The 18,847-nt window shown below is 45.3% G+C and overlaps 1 protein-coding gene across 1 annotated transcript in view; it reads left to right on the top strand.

Annotated features, from left to right (window-relative positions):
• Positions 1–18,847, top strand: part of STAT2 (signal transducer and activator of transcription 2) — a 140,425-nt gene that overhangs the window by 5,966 nt on the left and 115,612 nt on the right. Inside the window, exon 3 of the mRNA XM_069758444.1 lies at positions 2,280–2,424. Coding sequence (XP_069614545.1) covers positions 2,280–2,424 — 145 coding nt within the window. The remainder of the gene's footprint in view (positions 1–2,279; positions 2,425–18,847) is intronic.

Raw genomic sequence — 18,847 nt, 5'->3', positions numbered from 1 at the left:
TAGAAACTGAGCCTTCTCAGGAATGACTGATCCAGTCCAGGGTAAATTCACCCTAGCCCACCACCAAAGGTGCCAGGCAGCAGCCCTCTCCTCCAGATGTTACTAGCGCACGCATGCTCAGCCAAAACAAGGGTGTATGAGGAAACTGGCAGAGAGGGCTGCTTGACCACCTATGTAAAGGGGTACACGAGCACCGTTACTCCCGTGTCTCCCATGTTGTTCTGTCACACAATGTCTCCCATGTTGTTCTCTGTCACACCATGTCTCCCCTGGTGTTCTCTGTCACACAATGTCTCCCATGTTGTTCTGTCACACCATGTCTCCCCTGGTGTTCTGTGTCACACAATGTCTCCCATGTTGTTCTGTCACACCATGTCTCCCCTGGTGTTCTGTGTCACACAATGTCTCCCATGTTGTTCTGTTACACCATGTCTCCCCTGGTGTTCTGTGTCACACAATGTCTCCCATGTTGTTCTGTCACACAATGTCTCCCATGTTGTTCTGTCACACAATGTCTCCCATGTTGTTCTGTCACACAATGTCTCCCATGTTGTTCTGTCACACAATGTCTCCCATGTTGTTCTGTCACACAATGTCTCCCATGTTGTTCTGTCACACAATGTCTCCCATGTTGTTCTGTCACACAATGTCTCCCATGTTGTTCTGTCACACAATGTCTCCCATGTTGTTCTGTCACACAATGTCTCCCATGTTGTTCTGTCACACAATGTCTCCCATGTTGTTCTGTCACACAATGTCTCCCATGTTGTTCTGTCACACAATGTCTCCCATGTTGTTCTGTCACACAATGTCTCCCATGTTGTTCTGTCACACAATGTCTCCCATGTTGTTCTGTCACACCATGTCTCCCCTGGTGTTCTGTGTCACACAATGTCTCCCATGTTGTTCTGTCACACAATGTCTCCCCTGGTGTTCTCTGTCACACAATGTCTCCCATGTTGTTCTGTCACACAATGTCTCCCATGTTGTTCTGTTACACCATGTCTCCCCTGGTGTTCTGTGTCACACAATGTCTCCCATGTTGTTCTGTCACACAATGTCTCCCATGTTGTTCTGTCACACAATGTCTCCCATGTTGTTCTGTCACACAATGTCTCCCATGTTGTTCTGTCACACAATGTCTCCCATGTTGTTCTGTCACACAATGTCTCCCATGTTGTTCTGTCACACAATGTCTCCCATGTTGTTCTGTCACACAATGTCTCCCATGTTGTTCTGTCACACAATGTCTCCCATGTTGTTCTGTCACACAATGTCTCCCATGTTGTTCTGTCACACAATGTCTCCCATGTTGTTCTGTCACACAATGTCTCCCATGTTGTTCTGTCACACAATGTCTCCCATGTTGTTCTGTCACACAATGTCTCCCATGTTGTTCTGTCACACAATGTCTCCCATGTTGTTCTGTCACACAATGTCTCCCATGTTGTTCTGTCACACCATGTCTCCCCTGGTGTTCTGTGTCACACAATGTCTCCCATGTTGTTCTGTCACACAATGTCTCCCCTGGTGTTCTCTGTCACACAATGTCTCCCATGTTGTTCTGTCACACCATGTCTCCCCTGTGGTTCTGTGTCACACAATGTCTCCCCTTGTGTTCTATGTCACACAATGTCTCCCCTGGTGTTCTCTGTCACACAATGTCTCCCATGTTGTTCTGTCACACCATGTCTCCCCTGGTGTTCTGTGTCACACAATGTCTCCCATGTTGTTCTGTCACACAATGTCTCCCATGTTGTTCTGTCACACAATGTCTCCCATGTTGTTCTGTCACACAATGTCTCCCATGTTGTTCTGTCACACAATGTCTCCCATGTTGTTCTGTCACACAATGTCTCCCATGTTGTTCTGTCACACAATGTCTCCCATGTTGTTCTGTCACACAATGTCTCCCATGTTGTTCTGTCACACAATGTCTCCCATGTTGTTCTGTCACACCATGTCTCCCCTGGTGTTCTCTGTCACACAATGTCTCCCATGTTGTTCTGTCACACAATGTCTCCCATGTTGTTCTGTCACACCATGTCTCCCCTGGTGTTCTGTGTCACACAATGTCTCCCATGTTGTTCTGTCACAAAATGTCTCCCCTGGTGTTCTCTGTCACACAATGTCTCCCATGTTGTTCTGTCACACAATGTCTCCCCTGGTGTTCTCTGTCACATAACTATTCTGCTAGTTTTGCCTGCTTACATAGGAGTGTCCATGGTATTTCTGGCCGTGGGGACTTATTGTGCAATTCTTTTCATTGCATGTTACAGGAAGCTGGCAGCAAGGGATCTGTCATTAGCCACTGTCCTGTTCCAGAATCTTCTTGAAAACCTAGATATACAGTTCAGCCGATTTACAGAAACTCATGAAGTGGTGCAAGCTAATGGAATACGCAATTTCAAGCTGAAATTACAGGTAGTATATTTCTTCCCCCATTTTGATTGTGTTTTTGCAACGCCATCTGGAAATTAATATTACTGCAAACCTGCATGCAAGTCTGCATCAGATTCATGTTCTCTTTATATTTTCATATTGAACTACATATGTGGATGCCGCAGCGTGACAGTCTGCGTTCACTGCGATGTTAATGGGGTCATCTGAGAGCCGCAGCGACAGTCTGGTCATTGTGGGTGAGGCTCACGAGATCCCTGTCAAGCAGCTGGTGTCCCTGCAAGTTGCTGCTAATTTTCAATGCAGTCTTCTCCAGCAGTTGAAATTCTACTTTTAAAGGGAACCTGTTATTCGATGCATGGTGCCTTATCCACGGGCAGATTGAATCATGTAGTAGCATTATTGCCACCAGGTAGCTTTCTCTGAAGGGCTCCACGTGAACCATCGCTGGAGACCAGACTAGTCCTGCAATCTTCCCATCCGGTATGATCCCCTGCTGGATCTTTGGGCTGTGTCCGTGATGAGTTTTTGATGAGGTTTTGCTATGTCAAAAACGCAGCGTCTTACAGTTCCCACAAAGTGGATGGGATTTTAAAAAATCTCTTTTTTTTTTTTTTTACTGCATCTAAACTGACCTGCGGTGCATGAATGAAATGTGCAACATGTTAAACTCAGCATACCTGCAAGAGAAATTATGTGCAGATTTTCTTTTCTCATAGATTTGTATTAAATGCGAGAATAATATTTAGAATTGAGAGTCCTCAGTGGTTGATACCTTTTAATGGCTAACTGAAAAGATGGTAACAAATTGCAAGCTTTCGAGACTACTCAGGTCTCTTCATCAGGCATAGACTAAAAGAAATTCTGGAGAATCACATATTTATGCACAACACAGCACAGAAAAAAAGCAAACCATGGATAAGACAGGTGACATGAAGCAGAATTACCATGAGTGATAAACTGGTTATGTCCATATATATTGGACCAGTGCTTAGATAAGGAATGTTTTATTGTCCTCTGATTGGGGTCTGGTTCTGTTGTCATGACCTCACATGGTCTGAGGGGCAAATTCCTTAGTTCCTTAGTTGATGTAAAAAGACATAAATCAATGTGACACATTCATTCCTGGACTAAGACTGTCAAAGGTCATCATCAGTTTATATTCCCATATTCTTCTGTCTCTTTGAGATTTGAAGTTACCTTTTAAAACAAGTAATTTCATATCCATAATGTTATGATTGAGGAGACAAAAATGTATTGCCACAGGTAGATCCATTCTTTTCATTCTTTTCTCTAGTCACCTTCCACGACGGCATACGGAGGTTGCCTCTTTGCCCTAATGGGGAACAGGAAATATGGAGAGGTTAAAAGGCCCTCCCACCTCCCACTCACCAGTGTCTTCCTGTTCCCCATGGGACAGAGACAGGTTCCGTGTGCTGTGGTGGCTGGCGACTACAGGACCTGTTTGGGTTTTCCCTAACTATAGCCGGGCAGCTCGGGTTGTGTCTCGCCTCCCCTCTTGTGCTGCTCCCGTCGCGCCGCTCTGCGGTGTCCTGCCAGAAAACGTCGCAGGTAAGACTATCCTAACATGGAAGGCAATACCTGCCCTGCGCCTGCAAAGCCCAGCACTGCGCCTGCCACAGTAAATGTTGCAGGGACGGGGTTCCTTAGATAGATTACATAGGGGGATCTTTATTATTTCTGACACTCTCTCCCCCTCTCATTGCAGGGAGACAAGTCTACCCCTAAAACTTCTATTAAAAAGAAATGTGCCATCTGCAATATTAAATTTCCCCCATTATGGGAGAAAAAGCTCTGCAGATCATGTACTGACAAAATTGTCAGAGCAGAGCAACCTTCCCTATTGGAAGAAATCCGCTCGCTAGTCAAGCAAGAGGTGCAATCTTCCCTAGCGGCCTTGACTCCCTGACCCCCACCACCACTTTCTCCAGCAAAGAAAAGGAAAATTCAGGACGAGGATTCTGAGTCTGAATCAGACCTCTCCTATGCCTCATCCTCAGGTAGACGGGAGGAATCTGTCCCCTATGACCTCTGAAACCAGAAAAGATTTGTTTTCGTCAGATTGGATTGAGAATTTAGTATCTGCGGTACGCAGTACTATGGGGCTGGAGGAGAAGTCAGAACCACAGTCCATACAGGACCAGATGTTTGGTGGATTAACTAAGTGGAAATGTGTAGGATTTCCAGTAGACTCTAATAACTGATATGATTAACCCCTTTACCCCCAAGGGTGGTTTGCACGTTAATGACCGGGCCAATTTTTACAATTCTGACCACTGTCCCTTTATGAGGTTATAACTCTGGAACGCTTCAATGGATCCTGGTGATTCTGACATTGTTTTCTCGTGACATATTGTACTTCATGACAATGGTAAAAATTATTTGATAGTACCTGCGTTTATTTGTGAAAAAAACGGAAATTTGGCGAAAATTATGAAAATTTCGCAATTTTCCAACTTTGAATTTTTATGCAATTAAATCACAGAGATATGTCACACAAAATACTTAATAAGTAACATTTCCCACATGTCTACTTTACATCAGCACAATTTTGGAACCAAAATTTTTTTTTGTTAGGGAGTTATAAGGGTTAAAAGTTGACCAGCAATTTCTCATTTCTACAACACCATTTTATTTTAGGGACCACATCTCATTTGAAGTCATTTTGAGGGGTCTATATGATAGAAAATACCCAAGTGTGACACCATTCTAAAAACTACACCCCTCAAGGTGCTCAAAACCATATTCAAGAAGTTTATTAACCCTTCTGGTGCTTCACAGGAATTTTTTGAATGTTTAAATAAAAATGAACATTTAACTTTTTTTCACAAAAAATGTAGTTCAGCTCCAATTTGTTTTATTTTACCAAGGGTAACAGGAGAAAATGGACCCCAAACATTGTTGTACAATTTGTCCTGAGTATGCCAATACCCCACATGTGGGGGTAAACCACTGTTTGGGCGCATGGCAGAGCTCGGAAGCGAAGGAGTGCCATTTGACTTTTCAATGCAAAATTGACTGGAATTGAGATGGGACGCCATGTTTCGTTTGGAGAGCCCCTGATGTGGCTAAACATTGAAACCCCCCACAAGTGACACCATTTTGGAAAGTAGACCCCCTAAGGAACTTATCTAGAGGTGTGGTGAGCACTTTGACCCAACAAGTGCTTCACAGAAGTTTATAATGTAGAACCGTAAAAATAAAAAAACATATTTTTTCACAAAAATTATCTTTTCGCCCCCAATTTTTTATTTTCCCAAGGGTAAGAGAAGAAATTGGACCCCAAAAGTTGTTGTACAATTTGTCCTGAGTACGCTGATAGCCCATATGTGGGGGTAAACCACTGTTTGGGCGGATGGGAGAGCTCGGAAGGGAAGGAGCGCCGTTTGACTTTTCAATGCAAAATTGACAGGAATTGAGATGGGACGTCATGTTGCGTTTGAAGAGCCACTGATGTGCCTAAACATTGAAACCCCCCACAAGTGACACCATTTTGGAAAGTAGACCCCCTAAGGAACTTATCTAGAGGTGTGGTGAGCACTTTGACCCACCAAGTGCTTCACAGAAGTTTATAATGTAGAACCGTAAAAATAAAAAATCATATTTTTTCACAAAAATTATCTTTTTGCCCCCAATTTTTTATTTTCCCAAGGGTAAGAGAAGAAATTGGACCCCAAAAGTTGTTGTACAATTTGTCCTGAGTACGCGGATACCCCATATGTGGGGGTAAACCACTGTTTGGGTGGATGGGAGAGCTCGGAAGGGAAGGAGCGCCGTTTGACTTTTCAAAGCAAAATTGACAGGAATTGAGATGGGACGCCATGTTGCGTTTGAAGAGCCACTGATGTGCCTAAACATTGAAACCCCCCACAAATGACACCATTTTGGAAAGTAGACCCCCTAAGGAACTTATCTAGAGGTGTGGTGAGCACTTTGACCCACCAAGTGCTTCACAGAAGTTTATAATGCAGAGCCGTAAAAATAAAACAAAATTTTTTTTCCCACAAAAATTATTTTTTTTAGCCCCCAGTTTTGTATTTTCCTGAGGGTAACAGGAGAAATTGGACCCCAAAATTTGTTGCCCAATTTGTCCTGAGTGCGATGATACACCATATGTGGGGGGAACCACTGTTTGGGCACATGGGAGGGCTCAGAAGGGAAGGAGTGCCATTTGAATGCAGACTTAGATGGAATGGTCTGCAGGTGTCACATTGCGTTTGCAGAGCCCCTAATGTACCTAAACAGTAGAAACCCCCCACAAGTGACACCATTTTGGAAAGTAGACCCCCTTAGGAACTTATCTAGATGTGTGCTGAGCGCTTTGACCCACCAAGGGCTTCACAGAAGTTTATAATGGAGAGCCGTAAAAATAAAACAAAAATTTTTTCCCACAAAAATTATTTTTTAGCCCCCAGTTTTGTATTTTTCCGAGGGTAAAAGGAGAAATTCGACCCCACAATTTGTTGTCCAATTTGTCCTGAGTGCGCTGATACCCCATATGTGGGGGGGAACCACTGTTTGGGCGCATGGGAGGGCTCGGAAGGGAAGGAGCTCCATTTGGAATGAGGACTTAGATGGAATGGTCTGCAGGTGTCACATTGCATTTGCAGAGCCCCTAATGTACCTAAACAGTAGAAACCCCCCACAAGTGACACCATTTTGGAAACTAGACCCCCTAAGGAACTCATCTAGATGTGTTGTGATAGCTTTGAACCCCCAAGTGTTTCACTACAGTTTGTAACGCAGAGCCGTGAAAATTAAAAAAAAAAATCTTTCCCCCCAAAATTATTTTTTAGCCCCCAGTTTTGTATTTTCCCGAGGGTAAGAGGAGAAATTCGACCCCAAAAGTTGTTGTCCAATTTGTCCTGAGTACGCTGATACCCCGTATGTTGGGGGAAACCAACGTTTGAGCGCATGGCAGAGCTCGGAAGGGAAGGAGCGCCATTTGGAATGCAGACTTAGATGGAATGGTCTGCAGACGTCACATTGCGTTTGCAGAACCCCTAATGTACCTAAACAGTAGAAACCCCCCACAAGTGACCCCATATTGGAAACTAGACCCCCCAGGGAACTAATCTAGATGTGTTGTGAGAACTTTGAACCCCCAAGTGTTTCACTACAGTTTATAACGCAGAGCCGTGAAAATAAAAAATCTTTTTTTTTCCCACAAAAAATATGTTTTAGCCCCGAGTTTTGTATTTTCCCAAGGGTAGCAGGAGAAATTGGACCCCAAAAGTTGTTATCCTATTTGTCCTGAGTACGCTGATACCCCATATGTTGGGGTAAACCCCTGCTTGGGCACACGGGAGAGCTCGGAAGGGAAGAAGCACTGTTTTACTTTTTCAACGCAGAATTGGCTGGAATTGAGATCGGACGCCATGTCGCGTTTGGAGAGCCCCTGATGTGCCTAAACAGTGGAAACCCCCCAATTATAACTGAAACCCTAATCCAAACACATCCCTAACCCTAATCCCAACAGTAACCCTAACCACACCTCTAACCCTGACACACCCCTAACCCTAATCCCAACCCTATTCCCAACCGTAAATGTAATCTAAACCCTAACTGTAACTTTAGCCCCAACCCAAACTGTAGCCCTAGCCCTAACCCTAGCCCTAACCCTAGCCCTAACCCTAACCCTAGCCCTAGCCCTAACCCTAGCCCTAACCCTAGCCCTAACCCTAGCCCTAACCCTAGCCCTAACCCTAGCCCTAACCTTAGCCCTAACCCTAGCCCTAACCCTAACCCTAGCCCTAACCCTAGCCCTAACCCTAGCCCTAACCCTAGCCCTAGCCCTAACCCTAGCCCTAACCCTAGCCCTAACCCTAGCCCTAACCCTAGCCCTAACTCTAACCCTAGCCCTAATGGGAAAATGGAAATAAATACATTTTTTTAATTTTTCCCTAAGGGGGTGATGAAGGGGGGTTTGATTTACTTTTATAGCGGGTTTTTTAGCGGATTTTTATGATTGGCAGCCGTCACACACTGAAAGACGCTTTTTATTGCAAGAAATATTTTTTGCGTTACCACATTTTGAGAGCTATAATTTTTCTATATTCTGGTCCACAGAGTCATGTGAGGTCTTGGTTTTTGCGGGACGAGTTGATGTTTTTATTGGTAACATTTTCGGGCACGTCACATTTTTTGATCGCTTTTTATTCCGATTTTTGTGAGGCAGAATGACCAAAAACCAGCTATTCATGAATTTCTTTTGGGGGAGGCGTTTATACCGTTCCGCGTTTGGTAAAATTGATGAAGCAGTTTTATTCTTCGGGTCAGTACGATTACAGCGACACCTCATTTATATCATTTTTTTATGTTTTGGCGCTTTTATACGATAAAAACTATTTTATAGAAAAAATAATTATTTTTGCATCGCTTTATTCTCAGGACTATAACTTTTTTATTTTTTTGCTGATGATGCTGTATGGCGGCTCGTTTTTTGCGGGACAAGATGACGTTTTCAGCGGTACCATGGTTAGTTATATCTGTCTTTTTGATCGCGTGTTATTCCACTTTTTGTTCGGCGGTATGATTATCAAGCGTTTTTTGCCTCGTTTTTTTTTTGTTTTTCTTACGGTGTTTACTGAAGGGGTTAACTAGTGGGCCAGTTTTATAGGTCGGGCCGTTACGGATGCGGCGATACTAAATATGTGTACTTTTATTGTTTTGTTTTTTTTATTTAGATAAAGAAATGTATTTATGGGAATAATATTTTTATTTTTTTTTTCATTATTTTGGAATATTTTTTTTTATTTTTTTTTACACATTTGAAATTTTTTTTTTTACTTTTTTACTTTGTCCCAGGGGGGGACATCACAGATCAGTGATCTGACAGTTTGCACAGCACTCTGTCAGATCACTGATCTGATAGGAGTGCAGGCTGCTTCACAGTGCCTGCTCTGAGCAGGCTCTGTGAAGCCACCTCCCTCCCTGCAGGACCCGGATCCGCGGCCATCTTGGATCCGGGGCTGGAGGGAGCAGGGAGGGAGGTGAGACCCTCGCAGCAACGCGATCACATCGCGTTGCTGCGGGGGGCTCAGGGAAGCCCGCAGGGAGCCCCCTCCCTGCGCGGTGCTTCCCTGTACCGCCGGCACATCGCGATCATCTTTGATCGCGGTGTGCCGGGGGTTAATGTGCCGGGGGCGGTCCGTGACCGCTCCTGGCACATAGTGCCGGATGTCAGCTGCGATAAACAGCTGACACCCGGCCGCGATCGGCGGCGCTCCCCCCGTGAGCGCTGCCGATCGCATATGACGTACTATTGCGTCCTTGGGAAGTAAAGCCCACCCCACATGGACGCAATAGTACGTCTAATGGCAGAAAGGGGTTAATCAAGAGTGGGAAATGCCAGAAGAACGCCTCCGTATTCCCTCGGAAATGAAGCACAGATTCCCCTTAGAAGGTGATTCGGCCAAATGGGATGTCCCCAAGGTCAACTCACAAATGGCAAGAGTGGCTAAAAGAACCCGATGGACAGAAAAATTGAAAGCCTATTGAAGAAATCTTGGGAGACTTCTACGGTAGCCCTTAAAGCCAATATTGCTTCAACTTGTGTAGCAAGAGCCCTTTTCCGCTGGTTAGGGGAACTAGAATCCCATATATCACAGGGTACTTCTAGGGGCGAATTGCTGGATTCTCTACCCAGTCTTCTTAGAGCTACTAGATTCCTGGCGGATGCCTCTATGGAGACCGTCACAGTTGCCGCTAGATCATTAGTGCAAACTAATTCAGCTAGGAGAGCTCTTTGGCTCAAGATGTGGTCTGGTGATATCACCTCCAAAGCCAAATTATGCGCCATACCATTTAAAGGTGACCATGTTTTCAGGCCTTCCCTAGATGACATCTTGGAAAAGGCAACCGATAAAAAGAAAGCTCTTCCAGAGCAAAAAACTCCTAAGAAAAAGTTTTTTTTTCTCCCCTTTCAGCCCCAAACCTCTCAAAGAGGAAAAGGCAAATCTGGAAGACTAGATGGTGGCCCGATTCTAACGCATCGGGTATTCTAGAATATGCATGTCCACGTAGTATATTGCCCATCGACGTAGTATATTGCCCAGCGACGTAGTATATTGCCCAGCCACGTAGTATATTGCCCAGCCACGTAGTATACAGCACAGAGCCACGTAGTATATTGCACAGCCACGTAGTATATTGCACAGCAACGTAGTATATTGCACAGCCACGTAGTATACAGCACAGAGCCACGTAGTATATTGCCCAGCCACGTAGTATATTGCCCAGCCACGTAGTATATTGCCCAGCCACGTAGTATATTGTCCAGCCACGTAGTATATTGTCCAGCCACGTAGTATACAGAACAGAGCCACGTAGTATATTGCACAGCGACGTAGTATATTGCCCAGCCACGTACTATACAGCACAGAGCCACGTAGTATATTGCACAGCCACGTAGTATACAGCACAGAGCCACGTAGTATATTGGCCAGCCACGTAGTATATTGCCCAGCCACGTAGTATACAGCACAGAGGCACGTAGTATATTGCCCAGTCACGTACTATACAGCACAGAGCCACGTAGTATATTGCCCAGTCACGTAGTATATTGCACAGCCACGTAGTATACAGCACAGAGCCACGTAGTATATTGTCCAGCCACGTAGTATACAGCACAGAGCCACGTAGTATATTGCACAGCGACGTAGTATATTGCCCAGCCTTGTAGTATACAGCACAGAGCCACGTAGGATATTGCCCAGTGACGTACTATATTACCGAGCCACGTATGTCACAGGTTAAAAAAATAAAAAATAAACATACTCACCTAACGATTCGAGGGCCCTTTGTAGTTGAACATACTCACCATTCTGGTCGCTGCTCCTCAGCGTCCCGTCTCTCCGCTTCCTGGGATCCAACGGCGCTGTGCAGATGGGCGCGCGGCTGGCGCCATCTTGCGTTCCCAGGATGCTTTGCGAAATTACCCATATGACTTAGCGGTCTCGCAAGACCGCTAGGTCTTATGGTTAATTTCGCAAAGCATCGCTGGTAAAGGAAGATAGCGGCAGGCGCGAGCGGTACAGCGGACAACGGAGGGTGAGTATAGCAGGTTTTTTGTTTTTGTACTATTTTTAACATTACTTTCTTTTACTATTGATGCCGCATAGGCAGCATCAATAGTAAAAGTTTGGGGACACACAGGGTTAATAGCGGCGGTAACGGAATGCGTTACCGCCGGCATTAACCCTGTGTTAGCGGTGACCGGAGGGGAGTATGGAGCGGGCGCCAGGGACACTGACTGCGGGGAGTAAGCAGCGGAGCGCCGGGGACACTGACTGCGGGGAGTAAGCAGCGGAGCGCCGGGGACACTGACTGCGGGGAGCAGATCGCCGGGGACACTGACTGCGGGGAGCGGAGCGCCGGGGACACTGACTGCGGGGAGCGGAGCGGCCATTTTCTTCCGGACTGTGCCCGTCGCTGATTGGTCGTGGCTGTTTTGCGGCGACCAATCAGCGACTTGGATTTCCATGATAGACAGAGGCCACGACCAATGAATATCCGTGACAGAAGGACAGACAGATGGAAGTACCCCTTAGACAATTATGTATATACATGGAGCTATCCGAAGGGATGGGGGAAAAATATCCTTATCCCTCAACAACAACAGCAGCAGTCCCAGCAGGAGAAGCGGTGACTCCGATCCGGTAGGGGGGGAGACTCTCAAATTTTTTCCTTTAATGGCAAAATATCACCAATTGCCCCTGGGTCCTCAATGTCATCAAAGAGGGCCTTCTAATAGTTCATCTCCTCCCCTCCACAGGGTCTAAAGATCACCTCCCCTCCCCTCTAAAAGACCAGACAATATTAAAAGCGGGCCTCAGAGATCTAAAAAAATCAAATGTCATATCTCAAATTTCTGAATCGGAGAGAGATTTGGGACATTACTCCCGTCTATTTCTGGTACGCAAACCTTCGGGCGCGTCCCGTATTATCATAAATCTGAAAGGTCTCAACCAGCATGTAAAATATCTAAGATTCAACATGGAATCTGTAAAAACTGCCATCCCTTTGATAAGACCTCACTCTTTCATGGCGACTATCGATCTGAAGGATGCATACTTCCATATTCCGATTCATCCAAAACATCAGAAATATCTCAAATTTGCGGTACAAAGAGAACATCTAATAGAGCATTTTCAGTTCAACGTACTTCCATTTGGAATCTCCTCTGCACCAAGAGTATTTTCCAAGATAATGGCGGAAGTAGTCTCCTTTATCCGGAAGCAAGGCGTCTGTATAGTACCCTATCTGGACGACCTATTAATGGTAGCTTCCACCAAAGTGATCCTGGAATGTCATGTCTCGAAAACTCTCAATATTCTGACGTCTCTTGGATGGGTGCCGAATCTGAAAAAATCACACCTACGGCCCTCCAAATCCAGGAAGTTCCTGGGTGTCCTCCTAAACTCGGCAAAGCAAATGTCCTTTCTTCCAGAGGACCATCGTCTAACATTGACAACAATGGTCAAGACTTTCAGAGACATGAGATCTCCTACGATCAGGGAAGGCATGTCACTCCTATGATCCATGACAGCCTGCATTCAATCGTTACCCTGGGCCCAGGCCCACTCCAGAATTCTTCAGGCACATATTCTACAGAATTGGAACGGTCACCCCAGTTCATTGAACAAAAGGCTATACACGCCGGGTCATGTCAAAGCCTCCCTGGCTTGGTGGGTAAACCTGAAAAATCTACAAAAAGGTGTCAATTGGACTCAAGTCCCATTGACTACAATTACAACACATGCCAGCAAGAGAGGTTTGGGGCCATGATAAACAATACCCCCTTCCAAGGGCTCTGGAACCGGGCAACAAGCAGAAAGTCATCCAACTACAGAGAACTAAAAGCTGTAGAGGAAGCCCTTCTAATCGGGAGTCAGCTTATCAGGGGACATCATGTTCGTATATATTCGGACAATATGACTGCGGTGGCTCACATCAGACACCAGGGCAGTTCAAAGAACAAAAACTTAAGGGAACATATCTACCCGAATATGCTCCTCGGCAGAAAGGCACCTTCTATCTCTGACGGCAGTTCACCTGAAAGGCTCTTCCAACACCCAGGCAGACTATCTGAGTCACCAGGACATACAGCCGGGGGAATGGAGCTTGAGCAACTGAAACTTCAACATGCTTGTAATCAGGTGGGGTCTTCCAGAAATCGACCTCTTCGCATCCCGCCAAAACACGAAAGTCGAAGCCTTCTTCTCCCTAAACCCCAGGGATGTCTCCAGAGGGGTGGATGCTTTAGTCCAGAGGTGGAACTTTCACCTTGCTTATGCGTTTCCACCGATTCCGATTTTGGCAAAAGTCTTGCGAAAAATCCAGGAAGAACAGACTCCAACTATTTTGGTAGCCCCGTTGTGGCCAAAAAGGAGCTGGTACAACCTGATTGTGGACCTGCAGGTAGACGGCCCGGTCCAGTTTCCAGTAGAAGACGATCTTCTCTCGCAGGGACCAATTCATCTCCTAGATTCTTACAAATGGAAGCTGGCGGCATGGTTATTGAAGCCCAGGTGCTGAGAGCTAAAGGTCTATCAGACTCAGTAGTTTCTACACTTCAGAAATCAAGGAAACTGGTAACCAATGCCATTTACAATAAAATCTGGAAGAAATTTTCATCTTTCTGTCTTCCTGAACTACCAGATCCCTTCAATCCGAATTTGTCTCAAATTCTAGATTTCCTACAAAAAGGCTTAGAAATAGGCCTCAGACCTAGCACCTTGAAAGTCCAATGCTCCGCACTCAGTTCTATTTTTGACCAGGATCTAGCAAATCATCGCTGGATTAAGAGGTTCATGACATCATCCTCTGGGATGAATCCTAAAACACAAACGATGGTGCCCCTATGGGACCTTAATGTAGTATTACAGGGGCTTACAGGTCGACCCTTTGAACCGTTCTCCTCCTGTTCTCCTAAAATTCTTATTTACAAAACTATTTTCCTGGTAGCTATAACCTCAGCAAGAAGGGTAGGAGAACTACAGGCCCTCTCAATAAGAGAGCCCTACTTGTCCATTACAGATGACTCCATAGTGCTACGTCTCAACCCTTCCTTCCAAAAGTTGTTTCAGAATTCCACCGCTCCCAGGAAATTGTTCTACCTTCTTTTTGCCAAAATCCAGCAAATCCAAAAGAAGAAAGTTTTCATACTCTTGACGTTAGACTTGTTGTACTATTCTATTTAGAGCAAACTAGCGCTTATAGAATTGATCAGAATCTATTTGTCCATCCCTCCGGACAAAATAAAGGGAAAAAGTAGCAAAGAGTACTATTGCTAACTGGATTAAGAAAGCTATAGCGGAAGCATATCTTGCTCAAAACAAGACACCACCAGTGGGGATTAAGGCCCACTTGACTAGGTCTACGTCAGTCTCTTGGGCAGAAAGAGCAGGTGCATTGGCAGAACAGATCTGCAGGGCAGCAACGTGGTCCTCGCTACATACCTTCTCCAAACATTATAGTTTGGACTTAATGCCCAATAAAGGATTGGTCTTCGGCCGGAAAGTTCTCCAGGCCGGTGTCCCTCCCTAGCACCAAATTAGTTGGTATTACTCCGTATGCCATCGTGGAAGGAGACTAGAGAAAATAGAATTAGACTTACCGGTAATTCGGTTTCTAGGAACCTTCCACGACGGCGCTAATTCTCACCCTATATACTCTGCGATTCAAGGTAAACCGGTGCTATGATTTTCAGTTATAAGTCACTGGTGAGTGGGAGGTGGGAGGGTCTTTTAACCTCTCCATATTTCCTGTTCCCCATTAGGGCAAAGAGGCAACCTCCATATGCCGTCATAGAAGGTTCCTAGAAACCGAATTACCGGTAAGTCTAATTCTATTTTTTCTCTTATTGTGTGGCGGTGAGAATTCATTCTTGTTTTAAGCTTTTGTCCTGTCTCCCCCACATACAGACCCCAGTTGGACATTTAGTACAAATAACTAGGTACACCACATTAGAAGTGACACAGCTGAAAGTACCTGGTATCTTGTAGTCCTGATGTGAATAGGGAATCTTTATCTTGTCCGTGGTCATTATAAATGGACAGGTTTTAAATTTTTTCTGATTGCAAGGACAGGTACCTGCAGCTGTTGGAGAGGGCAAACAAGGTAACTTCATATCTCAGAGACAGAAGACTATGGGAATATAAACTGATGATGACCTTTGACAGTCTTAGTGCAGGAATGAATGTGTCCCAAGGATTTATGTCTTTTTACATCAACTAAGGAACTAAGGAATTTGCCTCTCGTACCATGTGAGGTCATCACAACAGAATCAGACCCCAATCAGAAGACAATATAACATTCCTTATCTAAGAACTGGTCCAATATTTATGGACATAACTGTTTATCGCTCATGGTAATTCTGCTTCATGTCGCCTGTCTTATCCATGGTTTTTTTTTTTGTTTTGTTTTGTTTTTTTCTGTGATGTGTTGTGCATAAATGTGATTCTCCAGAATTTCTTTTAGTCTATGCCTGATTTAGAGACCTGTGTAGCTTCGAAAGCTTGCAATTTACCATCTTTTCAGTTAGCCATTAAAAGGTATCAACCACTAAGGACTCTCAATTCTAAATATTTTTCTATCTACTGGCTAACACGGTACCAAGATATATATCTTTCCTGTTTTAAATGCGAAAAATTCACAGGTTAAAAAAAAAATCACACTTTTTTTTTTTTCCGCGGCAGAAACGCACATGACTTCATCAATAAAGTTGTCAAAGCCAAATACCAGGAAGAATCAAAATCTTTACTTAACCCCTTCCCGACCTTTGACGCATACGCTGCGTCATGAAAGTCGGTGCCATTCCGACCCATGACGCAGCGTATGCGTAATGGCGGAATCGCGTTCCTGCAGGCCGGGTGAAAGGGTTAACTCCAATTTCACCCGGCGTGCAGGGACAGGAGGAGTTGTACTTTATCCCGTGGCTACGATCGCTCTGATTGGCTGTTGAAAGTGAAACTGCCAATCAGAGCGATTTGTAATATTTCACCTAAAAAACTGGTGAAATATTACAATCCAGCCATGGCCGATGCTGCAAGATCATCGGCCATGGCTGGAAACACTAATGTGCCCCCACCCCACCGATCGCCCCCCCCCCCCAGCCCTCCGATCTGTGGTCCGCTCCCCTCCGTCCTGTGCTCCGCTCCCCCGTGCTCCAATCCCACCCCCCCGTGCTCCAATCCCACCCCCCCGTGCTCCAATCCCACCCCCCGTGCTCCAATCCCACCCCCCTGCACTCCGATCCCCCCTCCCATGCTCCGATCCACCCCCCCCCCCCCCGTGCTCCGACGCCCCCCCCCCTCCCGTGCCCTGATCTCCCCCCCCCCCCCCCTTATACTTACCTAGCCTCCCGGGGTCCGTCCGTCTTCTTTCCTGGGCGCCGCCATCTTCCAAAATGGCGGGCGCATGCGCAGTGCGCCCGCCGAATCTGCCGGTCGGCAGATTCGTTCCAGAGTGAATTTTGATCACTGTGATAAAACCTCACAATGATCAAAATAAAAAAAAACAGTAAATGACCCCCCCCCCCCTTGTCACCCCCATAGGTAGGGACAATAATAAAATAAATAATTTTATTTTTTTTTACCCACTAAGGTTGGAGTTAGAACTAGGGTTAGGAATGTGCACACGTATGTGCATCTCGATTTTTTCCAAAGCGTTTGATAGCGTGCCGCACAAGAGGTTGGTACACAAAATGAGAATGCTTGGTCTGGGGGAAAATGTGTGTAAATGGGTTAGTAACTGGCTTAGTGATAGAAAGCAGAGGGTGGTTATAAATGGTATAGTCTCTAACTGGGTCGCTGTGACCAGTGGGGTACCGCAGGGGTCGGTATTGGGACCTGTTCTCTTCAACATATTCATTAATGATCTGGTAGAAGGTTTACACAGTAAAATATCGATATTTGCAGATGATACAAAACTATGTAAAGCAGTTAATACAAGAGAAGATAGTATTCTGCTACAGATGGATCTGGATAAGTTGGAAACTTGGGCTGAAAGGTGGCAGATGAGGTTTAACAATGATAAATGTAAGGTTATACACATGGGAAGAAGGAATCAATATCACCATTACACACTGAATGGGAAACCACTGGGTAAATCTGACAGGGAGAAGGACTTGGGGATCCTAGTTAATGATAAACTTACCTGGAGCAGCCAGTGCCAGGCAGCAGCTGCCAAGGCAAACAGGATCATGGGGTGCATTAAAAGAGGTCTGGATACACATGATGAGAGCATTATACTGCCTCTGTACAAATCCCTAGTTAGACCGCACATGGAGTACTGTGTCCAGTTTTGGGCACCGGTGCTCAGGAAGGATATAATGGAACTAGAGAGAGTACAAAGGAGGGCAACAAAATTAATAAAGGGGATGGGAGAACTACAATACCCAGATAGATTAGCGAAATTAGGATTGTTTAATCTAGAAAAAAGACGACTGAGGGGCGATCTAATAACCATGTATAAGTATATAAGGGGACAATACAAATATCTCTCCGAGGATCTGTTTATACCAATGAAGGTGACGGGCACAAGGGGGCATTCTTTGCGTCTGGAGGAGAGAAGGTTTTTCCACCAACATAGAAGAGGATTCTTTACTGTTAGGGCAGTGAGAATCTGGAATTGCTTGCCTGAGGAGGTGGTGATGGCGAACTCAGTCGAGGGGTTCAAGAGAGGCCTGGATGTCTTCCTGGAGCAGAACAATATTGTATCATACAATTAGGTTCTGTAGAAGGACGTAGATCTGGGGATTTATTATGATGGAATATAGGCTGAACTGGATGGACAGATGTCTTTTTTCGGCCTTACTAACTATGTTACTATGTTATTCTGGTCCTCTGCGGATTTTTCCGCAGCGGATTTCATAAATCCGCAGTGCTAAACCGCTGTGGATTTATCGCGGATTTACCGCGGTTTTTCTGCGCATTTCACTGCGGTTTTACAACTGCAGTTTTCTATTGGAGCAGTTGTAAAACCGCTGCGGAATCCGCAGAAAGAAGTGACATGCTGCGGAATGTAAACCCCTGCGTTTCCGTGCAGTTTTTCTGCAGCATGTGCACAGCGATTTTTGTTTCCCATAGGTTTACATTGAACTGTAAACTCATGGGAAACTGCTGCGGATCCGCAGCGTTTTCCGCAGCGTGTGCACATACCTTTAGAATTAGGCTATGTGCACACGGTGCGGATTTGGCTGCGGATCCGCAGCAGTGTTCCATCAGGTTTACAGTACCATGTAAACATATGGAAAACCAAATCCGCTGTGCCCATGGTGCGGAAAATACCACGCGGAAACGCAGCGTTGTATTTTCCGCAGCATGTCAATTTTTTGTGCGGATTCCGCAGCGTTTTACACCTGTTCCTCAATAGGAATCCGCAGGTGAAATCCGCACAAAAAACACTGGCAATCTGCGGTAAA

The sequence above is a fragment of the Ranitomeya imitator genome, chromosome 3, assembly GCF_032444005.1.
Source record: "Ranitomeya imitator isolate aRanImi1 chromosome 3, aRanImi1.pri, whole genome shotgun sequence".
Classification (NCBI taxonomy): Eukaryota; Metazoa; Chordata; class Amphibia; order Anura; family Dendrobatidae; genus Ranitomeya; species Ranitomeya imitator.
Note: the sequence above shows the minus strand (reverse complement) of the source record. Positions and strands in the feature narration are given on the sequence as shown.